This window comes from Phoenix dactylifera, chromosome 4 (genome assembly GCF_051530095.1).
Source record: "Phoenix dactylifera cultivar Ajwa chromosome 4, Ajwa_hap1_PhDact_Kaust_v1.1, whole genome shotgun sequence".
NCBI classification, from domain to species: Eukaryota; Viridiplantae; Streptophyta; class Magnoliopsida; order Arecales; family Arecaceae; genus Phoenix; species Phoenix dactylifera.
Genome location: NC_143193.1, coordinates 9,710,440 through 9,724,306, shown reverse-complemented (window position 1 = coordinate 9,724,306; position 13,867 = coordinate 9,710,440). Strand labels below are relative to the sequence as shown.

The 13,867-nt window shown below is 40.5% G+C and overlaps 1 protein-coding gene across 1 annotated transcript; it reads right to left on the bottom strand.

Annotated features, from left to right (window-relative positions):
- Positions 1-11,094: 11,094 nt before the first annotated feature.
- On the bottom strand, positions 11,095-13,620 carry LOC148703706 (uncharacterized; the record flags this gene model as incomplete). Its single annotated transcript, XM_089930337.1, has 3 exons — positions 11,095-11,226; positions 11,323-12,579; positions 12,670-13,620. Coding segments are annotated over 2 exons (1,779 nt in total), but the record flags the coding sequence as incomplete, so codon positions are not given.
- Positions 13,621-13,867: the final 247 nt, after the last annotated feature.

Genomic DNA, 13,867 nt, shown 5'->3' with positions numbered 1-13,867 from the left:
CTGTTGCCTTGTTGTTTCGGGCTCCTTGTTGTATTCTTACGGTTCGTATTAAAATAATCGATATTAATGAACTTTTGAAATTTCAGGAGTGGGACCAGAAATGGCCAGCCATCCGGTCGACGCCTCGAATCCAGGCTTTTTATCGTGGGGCCCGCGCGCATTCCCCCTTCTCGGCTCGATCGAATTATTCCTTCTTTTTTAGATAATAATTTTATAAAATCTAATATATTGGTTAAGAACGTGAGCCCGCATCATTTTGCTTGTTCCAATCCCATTCAATATATATATATATATATAAGTATCTGTTAACAGCTGTTGTTCTGAACTTATATGCTAATTTTAAAATGATACCAAGGTTGCAGTTATTAATGTTACAATAAAACTATTATTTCCTTTTTGTCTCCCATTCGTATATAGTACTATTTTTTTCAGTGTAATCGGATAACCAGTACAACCAATAACATCCAAGTCGTACAATTCAGGGGCCGGTATAAGCGAGCAATATGTGGCGCAAAACATGCCAAAATAGCACCGGCTGAGCTTCCAACCCGCTTCTTTTTGTTTTTTCTTAATTTGTTCGGTCAAAATATTAATTTGAATGCATGAGTTGTACAAATCGATTATATCCTATCAATAACAATATACGGCAATAATGATAACATGGCAGGATGAAAAGAACGGTATGATTATCATTTGACTAGTCAAAGATTTTTTTTTTTTCTTTTTTTTGTGGTAAAAACTAGTCAAGGATTGTTCACGACGGAAAATTGAGGGAAGGTCGTAGAAACTTTAGATCGACTTAGGATTGGACAATTCGACTCAAAATCTTCCTAGATGGGACAAGCACGCCTGGAAAAAATATAGAATTTCAAGTTAGGCTGGAGCTATATTTATAAACATCTAAAATTCTTTAAATTAGGATGACTCAAATTTTATAAGAAGGTTAAAAAAATCTATTTACCATCCAAACAAACTCTTAAAATGGTTCGTGTCAATTTCAAATAATTTTGTTATCCATATATATAAATGAAAATGAACGATTTATGTAAACTGCCTCTCATTCAAAAATATTTCGTTACGTTATACTCCGGTCCAACACTGGACCGGTGATTAGTTTCCCCAAGTATGTTTCCAGGTTAACTGAGTTTGTGCCATGCTCTAGGCTTACAACAATAAGTGTGTGCAAATGAGACATATCTGTGTGCAGTAAACAATAAATTGTGTGCACAGAGCAGAATGCTGAACTTAACTGTGTGCACATGGCACATATCTGTGTGCAGTAGTCGATAAACTGTGTGCAAAAAGCAGAAAACTGTGTGCAAAAAGCATAAAACTGTGTTCGGGAAATTGTGTGCATGGAGCAGAATGCTTAACTTAACTGTGTGCACATGGCACATATCTGTGTGCAGTAGTCGATTAACTGTGTGCAAAAAGCAGAAAACTGTGTGCAAAAAGCACAAAACTGTGTTCGGGGGTAAATTTAGTGTGTGCCAACGTTAATTAAGTATGTTTCCAGGTTAATTGAGTTTGTGCCATGCTCTAGGCTTACAACAATAAGTGTGTGCAAATGACACATATCTGTGTGCAGTAAACAATAAATTGTGTGCACAGAGCAGAATGCTTAACTTAACTGTGTGCACATGGCACATATCTGTGTGCCGTAGTCGATTAACTGTGTGCAAAAAAGCAGAAAACTGTGTGCAAAAAGCACAAAACTGTGTTCGGGGGTAAATTTAGTGTGTGCCAACGTTAATTAAATATATTTCCAGGTTAATTGAGTTTGTGCCATGCTCTAGGCTTAACTGTGTGCACATGGCACATATCTGTGTGCAGTAGTCGATTAACTGTGTGCAAAAAAGCAGAAAACTGTGTGCAATAGGCTTACAATAATAAGTGTGTACGACGTTCTTGTAACTGATTGCATTATTTCTTTATTTCTACGTATTAGGAAATGCTTAACTTAACTGTGTCCACATGGCACATATCTGTGCAGTAATCGTTAAACTGTGTGCAAAAAGCAGAAAACTGTGTTTCGGGATAAATTAAGTGTGTGCGATGGTTAATTAAGTGTGTTTTCAGTTTAAGCGACTATGCGCCATACTCTACATAAATCGGAATCCTTAACTTAACTTTGTTAAGTATGTTTCAAGCTTAATGAACCAAGCAACACTGCTGTGCCAGGGGATCTGAAACTGTGTTGCATGGTGTGCCATGGCACACCATGTTTATAGATCAAATATTGTAGTTAGCCCTAAAGAAAAAAGGCATCATAAGGTCTCTCCACATAAATCAGGCACCCAAAAAGGCATAGCATCAGCTATAATAGCGGCACGGCATGGCACAGTTAACATATGTAACTAGACATTTTATAAATCATTACAACCAATTTAGAGCACGACAAGATAGACAATAATGCCAATCATCTGAATAATACAAATGTATTCATCATAACTGTCTCATTGTTACATTACACAAAAAAAGAAAAATGTATTCATCATAACTGTCTCATTGTTACATTACACAAAAAAAGAAAAATGTATTCATCATAACTGTCTCATTGTTACATTACACAAAAAAAGAAAATGTAGGAGTAGGTTGCCTGCTCTAATCTCTCTTTCTACATATCTTCTCATACCAAATCCAGAAACTATCATTTGTACTGCAATGGTCATTCAACAAAATATTGCCCGCAACCCAGCTTCTATATAAAGAGGGATCCTTGAACTGTTCCAGCAATGGTCTCGAAGTGCCCCGTATCAGTTCCTCCGCATACATGAGCAAGTATACCCCACAGTCGAGAGTATCCGGCATTTGCTGTGGACACTCTCGAATTTCATGAATGATAGTTTCCGGGATATGGTATCCTACGCGGTCGCTTAGCCAAAATCGCAGAAATGATGCCTGCATGGATGTGAAGAATATATTATTTTAATGTACCTGTGAGTCTTAAAAAAAAATGTAACAAATCTTTAAAGTGACACTCACAAATTTAATATTATACTTTGCATCATTGAAGCTCCACATAGAATTGTAGCATTGAAAACACTGCTGCTTCAAGTCCAAAACAAGTAAATACCAATGCCATTCCATATTCATTGGAATGAATAGATATCTATAGTTTTGGAGATCGCAGAGTTGTATGTCCCCTAACCATTTTATAATACTAGGCTGCAAGGACTGTAAAATACTTTTTGTAACATCAGCAGTTACCTCACCAATGCCCAATAGATGTCGATTCACGGCAGCCTACAAAATTCATTATGTCAGAATACACATAATTTGTAGGAGAGTCTTAAAAAATTTTGGGTGATTCAAAACCTGTATTTCACAACGCAAGAATATAGATGGGTTATCAACAGACTCAGTCTTCTCTCGATGCCAAAGCTCCATGACACGAAAGTAAACGTTGACGACCTGCATTTATTAAAAGAACTCCATCAAATAGAACCGTTGAGAAGAGAAATACATGTGAGGTATGTCTTCAATTAACCTACATCACTGCGTAGTGGCCCATCATGTAGGAGCTGCTCTATAGCATCACCATTGCATGATGGTTTCAAAGTATCTGCATCCTCCCAAATGGTGTGCCTACAAAATTCATTCCAATATTTAAGCTACTTACATAGTGATAAATGTGAAATTGCAAACTTAATTTAGGTAACTTACTCCGTGTGATTTTCTTGAAGGAAGAAATCAATAGCTTCTTCATGGTACATAGGGAGCACACCTTCCCCCTTCTCGTAATACATATGTTTCCTTGCCATTTTCAGTTTACTCTTTGGCGTCTCCACTCTTTCAACATCAATGAATTTAGTGGTTTTTTCTAAAAGCTAAGTGAAATGAAACGAGAATACAACAATTTTACTTACCAAAGAACATGATATGGTAGAACAAAATTGCATATGTACGCAGAATATTTAAGGAACAGAACAAATTTGTATACCTCTATAGGGGGTGATGTTTCTTTGTCGAGTGGAATTGACTTGCGGAGCTCCATAAGTGCAGTAGTGATAGGCTCCAATAATTTACTCGGCCGAGTGGGCAAATCCTCCTTTTTAATTGCTAGTGCCCTACTACCTTCACCTTGAGAGGCTATTTTTTGTTTCTTTTTTGCCCTTCTATAAGTATTTGGAAAGTGTGCTATGGCCTTTGCTTTCTCTGTTGCCTTTCGCTCACGTGCTCCAAACTTCACGCGCCGGCATAAGGAGGAAACATATTTCGAGGAGATAGGTCCAACTTCTTTCTCACCCTCAACATCAGTGGCCCAAATAACCTGATAACAATATGCATTTCATCTAATAAACAAGATAGTATAATGATAAAAAAAATTTTTATCAAAATCAAATAAATACATACCTCCACCTCATCTGCACTATCCTGAATTTCATCCTTCTCCACTACACCTTTGTCCTTAGCTTCAACTGCAGTATGCTCTTCACTCACCTAATAATGAGTTGTATTTAACAAATAACAACAACCATGATCCCCACGACAACATACTTAATAATTCATCAAACATTGCTTACCTCGGTAAAATCTGTATCATGCTTAACATTTTCGTCATCCACTAAGAGACCATTATCTCGGAGGACCTTCTCAATTCTGGACACCCTCTTATCAACCAAAAACAAATACCTCTCAGCCACTTTTAAGCGGGTATGTAAGCTTTCCAATGTAGGTCCTTCACTCTGGCTGGATGATGGAAACTAAAACAACACAATTATCCAATTTATAGTATGTCTTTAACTAAGTGCCACCAAATGAAATTAAATGTGTACCAAGTGGTTATAAGTTTGTGCCGCAAAATAAAAGGTGCGTGCCATATGGAAATAAATCTGTGCCAAGTACTTGTAAATGTGTACTACCTGACTTTTCTCTTTCGGAGCTTCTAATATTGGCCTTCCTCGCGAGAGAAGATGCAACTCCTCCTCTCTAGGCTCTAGCTTCTCGATCACCTGTCGCAAGCAAAAACTTAAGTCTTGCATCATGTAAAAATAAATATGATGTTACAAATTAATATTCAAACCTGAAATTTTTTTAAGTTCTTCATAACTTTGGCAATCACGTCCACCTTGCGAGGAAATTTGGCATTGCTCCAACGCAATAGACGTGGATACATAAACGGTGGCCGGTGCCTGCCTAAAATGATATTCGAATGCTCAACAGCCCATACCTGCCAAAAAACAATGTGAACATCAAATTTCAACACAATACATATCTTAACAATGAAATTTAAAAAAATATAAAGATGCTTACCACCAAAGCCACCGTGCATCCATCCATATATCCACCACATCCATTCCCGCTGATGTTCCTTCTCCGGACACTCTCGGATATAGTAGGTAGCTGCTGCCGAATAAAAGCAAAAACGGCAAGACCCCAACTATATGAACCTAACCGCCCTAAATCATCAATATATGAACATAATGCCTTTGGAATATTGTAGTGTACAGTTGGAAACAGAATAGTGACAAAGAGGTATAAAACCCATAATTTGGTAAAATCCTCTACATCTTGTCGTCCTCTCTTTCCAACTAGTATTTGTAATCTATTTTCTATTGCATCCCTACCGGCCTTTTTGTGGTCACCATCAAAAAAACGGGTGATAAGGTCAGAAGTAACCCTCCCCTCTCTATACAATTCTACTTCATCACCCGTGGCACTCAAACCTAGGATGAGTGCAAACTCACTCCCTAAAAAAGGCACTAAAACTTTACCAAACCAAAAACCTTCTTCGACATCATCCCAAAAAGAGACCAAAGTGTCTAGGACAGGCCTACTCTGCTTGATATACGGCAAACTTAGCATATGTCCAAAAGGAGTTGCGGTCACCCTATCATTCTGCTCCCGAGACATAGACTGCACAAGGGTGGCAATAAATTGGACATAGCGGCTGAAGTAGCACCTTCCATTGACCATATTATTCGGGCCAACAATTGGAGCCATATCAAATGTCTGCATCAAAAATATTAATGAAATACGTTATCCATAAAACAAATCTTTCAAGAATGCATTGTCAAACAAATAATAAAGATCAAATTAAGAATCACTGCAGGGTAAAATTAAAGATAACAGCAACCTTATATCATGTATTCGCAGGAAACTATACCAATATATCACCTACCAATAATCTTCCCTGGGCGAAATCAATAATCGATTCCATAGCATTCAAAAACGAAATCAAAATATTATTCCGAACAAAAAAAACGGAAAGCAAGAGAGATTACGGTTTACCTTCCACTATAGCCAGATTATGGTTCTCAAAAAGTAAGAACAAATCTTCCCTAAGCCAAATCATTATTTCATTTCGTAACATTCAAAACCCAAAAGAAAAATTTCTTCGAAAAAAATATTTGGGAAGCAATATTGATTAGGGTTTAGCTTCGATAATAGCAAGCATTATGGTATCCACATTGGGCGAACGGAACCTTACCTGCGATTCGGAATGCTTATCGGGGCGGACTCGATCGGCAGGAAGACGACTCCGTCGACTGGAAGAGGACTCCGTCGACACGAACAGGAATCGTTCAAGAGGAAGAAGAAGAAGGGGTTCTTTCCGAAGGCGAAAGAGAAATTCTTTCGGTCGAGAGGGAAACGAAGACGAAGAAGGGTTTCTTCCTGGGTACAGAGGAAGAAGAAAATGAGAGGAAGAGGAAGAGGACTCGACCGAGCGAAAGAGGAGCAAAGGAAGCCGGAAAGCCCAACGGATGAGAAAAGGGTAGTTTCGTCACCATTTAGAAAGCCAAAAACTCTCTGGACCGGGAGTTACATTTTCGGTCAACAGGGACTATTCGTTATACTCCGGTCCAACACTGGATCGGTGATTAATTTCCCCAACATACTTAATTAACGTTGGCACACACTAAATTTACCCCCGAACACAGTTTTGTGCTTTTTGCACACAGTTTTCTGCTTTTTGCACACACTTAATCGACTACTGCACACAGATATGTGCCATGTGCACACAGTTAAGTTAAGCATTCTGCTCTGTGCACACAATTTATTGTTTACTGCACACAGATATGTGTCATTTGTACACACTTATTGTTGTAAGCCTAGAGCATGGCACAAACTCAATTAACCTGGAAACATACTTAATTAACGTTGGCACACACTAAATTTACCCCCGAACACAGTTTTGTGCTTTTTGCACACAGTTTTCTGCTTTTTGCACACAGTTAATCGACTACTGCACACAGATATGTGCCATGTGCACACAGTTAAGTTAAGCATTCTGCTCCATGCACACAATTTCCCGAACACAGTTTTATGCTTTTTGCACACAGTTTTCTGCTTTTTGCACACAGTTTATCGACTACTGCACACAGATATGTGCCATGTGCACACAGTTAAGTTCAGCATTCTGCTCTGTGCACACAATTTATTGTTTACTGCACACAGATATGTGTCATTTGCACACACTTATTGTTGTAAGCCTAGAGCATGGCACAAACTTAGTTAACCTGGAAACATACTTAATTAACGTTGGCACACACTAAATTTACCCCCGAACACAGTTTTGTGCTTTTTGCACACAGTTTTCTGCTTTTTGCACACAGTTAATCGACTACTGCACACAGATATGTGCCATGTGCACACAGTTAAGTTAAGCATTCTGCTCTGTGCACACAATTTATTGTTTACTGCACACAGATATGTGTCATTTGCACACACTTATTGTTGTAAGCCTAGAGCATGGCGCAAACTCAATTAACCTGAAAACATACTTAATTAACGTTGGCACACACTAAATTTACCCCCGAACACAGTTTTGTGCTTTTTGCACACAGTTTTCTGCTTTTTGCACACAGTTAATCGATTACTGCACACAGATATGTGCCATGTGCACACAGTTAAGTTAAGCATTCTGCTCCATGCACACAATTTTCCGAACACAGTTTTATGCTTTTTTGCACACAGTTTATCGATTACTGCACACAGATATGTGCCATGTGCACATAGTTAAGTTCAGCATTCTGCTCTGTGCACACAATTTATTGTTTACTGCACACAGATATGTGTCATTTGCACACACTTATTGTTGTAAGCCTAGAGCATGGCACAAACTCAATTAACCTGGAAACATACTTAATTAACCTTGGCACACACTTAATTTATCCCGAAACACAGTTTCTGCTTTTTTTTTGCACACAGTTTATCGATTACTGCACACAGATATGTGCCACTTAAGGGGTCGACTCGCCATTCACTGGAGTCGACTCCCTTATGTCCAGAGGTCGACTCCAGTCTGCCTGAGGTCGACACTTAGGCTCTGGCTATTTTTGGTTGCTCTCTGTCTTGGATCTGTGCCACTTAAGGGGTCGACTCGCCATTCACTGGAGTCGACTCCCTTATGTTCAGAGGTCGACACTTAGGCTCTGGCTATTTTTGGGTGCTCTCTGTCTTGGCTCTGTGCCACTTAAGGGGTCGACTCGCCATTTACTGGAGTCGACTCCCTTATGTCCAGAGGTCGACTCCAGTCTGCCTGAGGTCGACACTTAGGCTCTGCCTGTTTTTGTGTGCTCTCTGTCTTGCCTCTGTACCACTTAAGGGGTCGACTCGCCATTCACTGGAGTCGACTCCCTTATGTCCAGAGGTCGACTCCAGTCTGCCTGAGGTCGACACTTAGGCTCTGGCTGTTTTTGGGTGCTCTCTGTCTTGCCTCTGTGCCACTTAAGGGGTCGACTCGCCATTCACTGGAGTCGACTCCCTTATGTCCAGAGGTCAACTCCAGTATGCCTGAGGTCGACACTTAGGCGTCGCTGGCTGTTTTTGGGTGCTCTCTGTCTTGGCTCTGTGCCACTTAAGGGGTCGACTCGCCATTCACTGGGGTCGACTCCCTTAATCTAGTTAATTATTCTTTCTTTCCCCTTATTTAGCAATCTTCTGGATGTTACGAATACACAATTACCATAGAATCAAAATATCATTATACAAGCCATGTTGGTCAAAAATAGAACATTTCATTGCACTTGTAGACATTACATAAATATATTACAATGAGTCTCCTCGAGACCTATTAAACTCTTGCAGACAAAATAACCTTAGTTTCTAGGAAAAGAAGAAATCATGGGGCAGTGAAACTCGAAGAAGCTCTTGGCAGTCTCCCCAATACAAGACCCAGAACCTCTGAAACTTTCTGCAGAATGGCTGCAACTTCAGAGTTGGACTGGAGATAGGACTTGTTCAGGTCAGCTAAAGTCTGATTGATCTTATGAAGTGATTGTAGTAGTTTGTCGCATACATCCTGTGCATTTTCATTCAGATTCTCCATGTCCTTTCTGACAGATTGTTGAAGTTTTTTTGTCTCCTCTTCTATGTCCACAAATCTCTGGTACTGTCCTTGAACAAGACATCGAAGACTGACCATTTCCGCCCTCATATCAGCGACCAATTCACACACGGTTGCGTTGGAAGGTACCAAGTCTGTACAAGCAACATCTCTAGAATTTCTTAGCTCTTGCACGATATCTTCCCTTAGTGCTCTGAACTGCTCAGCACTAAGTCTAACTTCAGTGGGCTGCTGAGTTTGGCCAATTGGTTCTTCAGTGGGAGGATGAAATGATTCTTCATTTTCGACAGGTTGCTGCTCTTCTCTATGGCACGCACTGCTCTTCCCTTTATCTTTTCTTATCCACTGACCATCTTTCTTACGAAAACCCATTCGATGTAGCGACCGGTCATTGTAAGTATCCCAAGGACCAAGAGTTGTAGATGGTTCCCCTTCAGTATTTACACCGAACTCCTCGAAGACTAAGGTTAAGAGCATTCCATATGGTAAGGATGCCTTAGCTCTAGAGGCAGACTCTACCATGTGTCTAATCATCAGGTGAGGTAAACTAAGGGGGCTACCATTCAGAATGTGGAACATAACAAGAATATCTCTTTCGGACACAAAATCAAACCTACCTGTTTTCGGAAAGAGGATTCGGCTAACAATATGATGTAATAGTCGATTTTCCACAGTAAGTCGGTTGGCCGAAATTTGCTCAAGTGGACTAACATTTTCTGTGCCAAGAAGATATTGAATGCCCAACACTCTATTTTCTAAAAAATCTTCGGTTGAACCAGAGGTTGGGATGTTCACAAGACTCCCTAGGGTTTCCGGGTTTAGCAGAATTGGGGTTTTGTTTACCACACTTTCAATGCTAGCAATTCCGGTTTTGAGATTGCCATAGAATTGGCGAACAAGGTTCGGGTACGTCGGAATGTTAAGGGAACATAGGGTTTCCCAACCCATGGCTTTCAGCTTCAGACCTATGGTAAAACCCTGGCCTTCTAAGAAGTCGAAATCTATTTTCCTACCGAGAGAAACACGACGAGTTACCAAGGGTACTTGCCTAGGAGGAGATGGAGCATGCGGACGAGGAGGAGGAACGTCGTTTCTTGCCTTGGACCTTCGCTCGGTTGCTTCCGGAACATTACTTCTCTTCTTTGAAGGCCGCACGACCTGCTTCCTCGGCATGGCGACGGATGGATGATAGATAGAGAGGAGGGAAGTAAGGAATTCGACGAACGAAGAGACGCAAGGAGCACGGGAAGGGAACTTAGGTCGACACCACGGAAATAGAAGGGAAGAGGGAGTCGATTGACCTCAGGTTTTATTTCCTTATTGGAGTTACGGGTCGATTCCTACGAAATGGAGTCGACTCCCTCTTGATGAGAGGTCGACTCGTAGCTTGGCTGCGTACACAGGCGCTATTTGGATACTCTGAGAGAGTTATGGGGTCGACTCCAAATATCAGTCGGGTCGACCTCAGGCAGCCCGAGTCGATTCCTACGAAATGGAGTCGACTCCCTCTTGATGAGAGGTCGACTCGTAGCTTGGCTGCGTACACAGGCGCTATTTGGATACTCTGAGAGAGTTATGGGGTCGACTCCAAATATCAGTCGGGTCGACCTCAGGCAGCTCGAGTCGATTCCTACGAAATGGAGTCTACTCCCTCTTGATGAGAGGTCGACTCGTAGCTTGGCTGCGTACACAGGCGCTATTTGGAATACTCTGAGAGAGTTATGGGGTCGACTCTCTCCACATAAATCAGCCACCCAAAAAGACATAGCATCAGCTAACATCAAAAAATTAATATGACAAAGGAACTTAATAGTATTCCACATTGATAAATTCTGAAATAATCCAAAATTTGTATTAGTTGACAACATCAACAATCAACTTCCTTTACTTCAAAAGGTCTTCCTTTACTACAACGTCACCACATCCTTCCCCATCTGCGACGACAATGGAAAAAATTACTAAATATAAGTAATGTGAACTTGCAGCATAGGCAAAGAAAAAGAAACATAAACATGAAAGGTTAGGCATACATTCTCGACTGCACCATCGATAATCATTTGGCCATTGCAATTGCACCACTTTTAAACCATCTAGAATCTGAAAGTACCAGATAAGTAAAGGGAAAAAAATCAGATTGCTTAAGTTTTAAGTGTGCACAGAAACCATATCTGAGTGCAGGTAACAGGTAACTGTGTGCAGAGAAGCAGGTAACAGGTAACTGTGTGCACAGAGGTTAAAGCGATGTTTTTTTTCTTCTACAGATTTCTATTAAAAAACATGGAGTATAATGGCATTTAAAATAAGAATACAGGGTGTGCCATGGCGTGCCATGGGATTGAAACTGTATGCAATGGTGTGCCAAAGGTGTGCCAAAGGTGTGCCAAGGGTGTGCAAAAGGTGTGCCAAGGGTGTGCCAAAGGTGTTCGATACCTTCAATGTATAGTAGAGCACCATATTGTTTACAGTATGACCTCATTACATGTCCTTCTGTTGTGCCGAAGCTTCCCGCATCGTCCACATCTCATATCACGTACTAACTCAACTTGAGAAGGTCTTCTCTTCTTTTTAGGCCTGCCAGGACGTGTCTTTTTCATAGGGGGTAGAATGTGAATCTCTTCAGATGCACTGTGCGGCTCCTCAATATCAGGAATTGGATTAATTGCTTCGGCATATGTTGTTCTATACAATTCAGCTTGGAACCAAATGTCAGTGAATTGGTACAAGGATCTGCCGGCCTTCTCGATGCAAGCACAAGCATGCTTACATGGCATGCCGAAGATTCGCCACTCGCCACAAGAGCAGCTGCAATTCTGGAGGTCAACTTTGCATGAGTAGTTTGTATCCTTTACGTCATATAACATTATGTTGGACGTAAACACGGATAATCTCCGACCATCTTCTGCATTTTTATGTAACACTTTCTCAGCATCTGGACATAGGTGGGTTTGAATGCTATATCCTTGATTACGCCGTTCATGCATCATCTGCATAATTTGAAGCCTGATATGGTCAACCATATGAGGGATAGGCAGATGACGAGCCTCCAAGATCCAACTATTAAAACACTCAGCCACGTTAGATGTCATAGTGCCCCAGCGTGGACCTGGAAAAATTGCGTTTGCCCAATGCTCGGGGTTGGCATGTAGGAGAAAGGTGGAAGCACCAGGGACTTCTGATGTAAGCTTCCCAATTAGCTTCTGAAAAACATTAAGCCTTGGAGTATACGCAACAGCATTTACTAAATCAAGCAGCCTCTTTCTGTTAGCTGCACGATAATGGACAAGCACCTGCGATCACAATTAAATATCAGACATTCCGGATGGTATATTACTTAGATACTTTCTACTTAAAATTATTTTCAATATTATGATGCAAACCTGATTCTTGAAGTTTTCTTTCACATGACGAATACAATATGAGTGGTAGCAACCAGGAAAGTACTTCGGCACCGATTTAATAATTCCCTGATGTCTATCTGTCATAAATGTGAACTTTTGACCATGATACGCACTGCAACTATGAATAGCTTCTTTGAAAATCTGGCAAAACCATTCCCAATTCTCATCAGTTTCTGTATCTACCACACCATAAGCTATAGGAAACATATCATCATTGCCATCTTTGGCAGTGGCGCCAAGCAATACACCCCCATCCTTATGTTTTATAAATGTCCCATCCATAAAAATTAGAGGTCGACATCCTTTTATGAAACCCAATAGTGAAGCATGAAAACAAATGAACAGACGTCTGAATCGACCTTCACATGTTTCGTACTTTGTAATGCTGCCGGGGTTGGTTTGAACAATGGCGTCGCAATACCACCGAATTCGGTCATAAGATAGCGATCTATCACCATAAATCTCCTTCATAGCGACCTCCTTACCATGCCAAGCTTGATGATACGGCAATTGAACACCATATTCCCGACGAATATCTTTTACAATGTCAGTCGGCTTATATAATGGCATATCTTGAAGTTTATCTTTGACAATGTTCGAAACCCAACGTTTTGAAGCCTTCGGATGCGACCGGACTTGCATCCCTCCTCCACATGTATGGTTACCGTTCATTTTTTTAATTGCAAACTTTTCACCATTACCAAGTCGAGAAGCATGGATACGCCATTCACATTCTTCATATGCACATTCCACAGTAAGTCGCTCACGATCGTTCTTTATGAACACAAAATCTCTGCAATTTGCGATACAAAAGTTGCAAATGCTGTCACGAAGAGTTTCGACATTCCTGAACTCCTGACCAACGCTCTCTATACAACTTTTCCAAGCATCCAACGAATTTCTTTGACTTCCTTCCTCTTCAATTGCAGCTCTTGTCTCTTCAACAACTTGGACAAAATTACTTGAGCTACTCTTTGAAATATTTTTGGATCTCCAACTAATTTCAGCACCATGGGATGAGCCACTGTCCATACAAAACGATAAACATAATTTCAGCACACTTATTAATGTTCTTTTAGCTTGAAATGAACAAAATAAAATTTCAAATATGGAATACCTGGTATTGATTACCACATCACCAGCTTCGATCAAGCTTGGAGAATGAGTAACAACCATC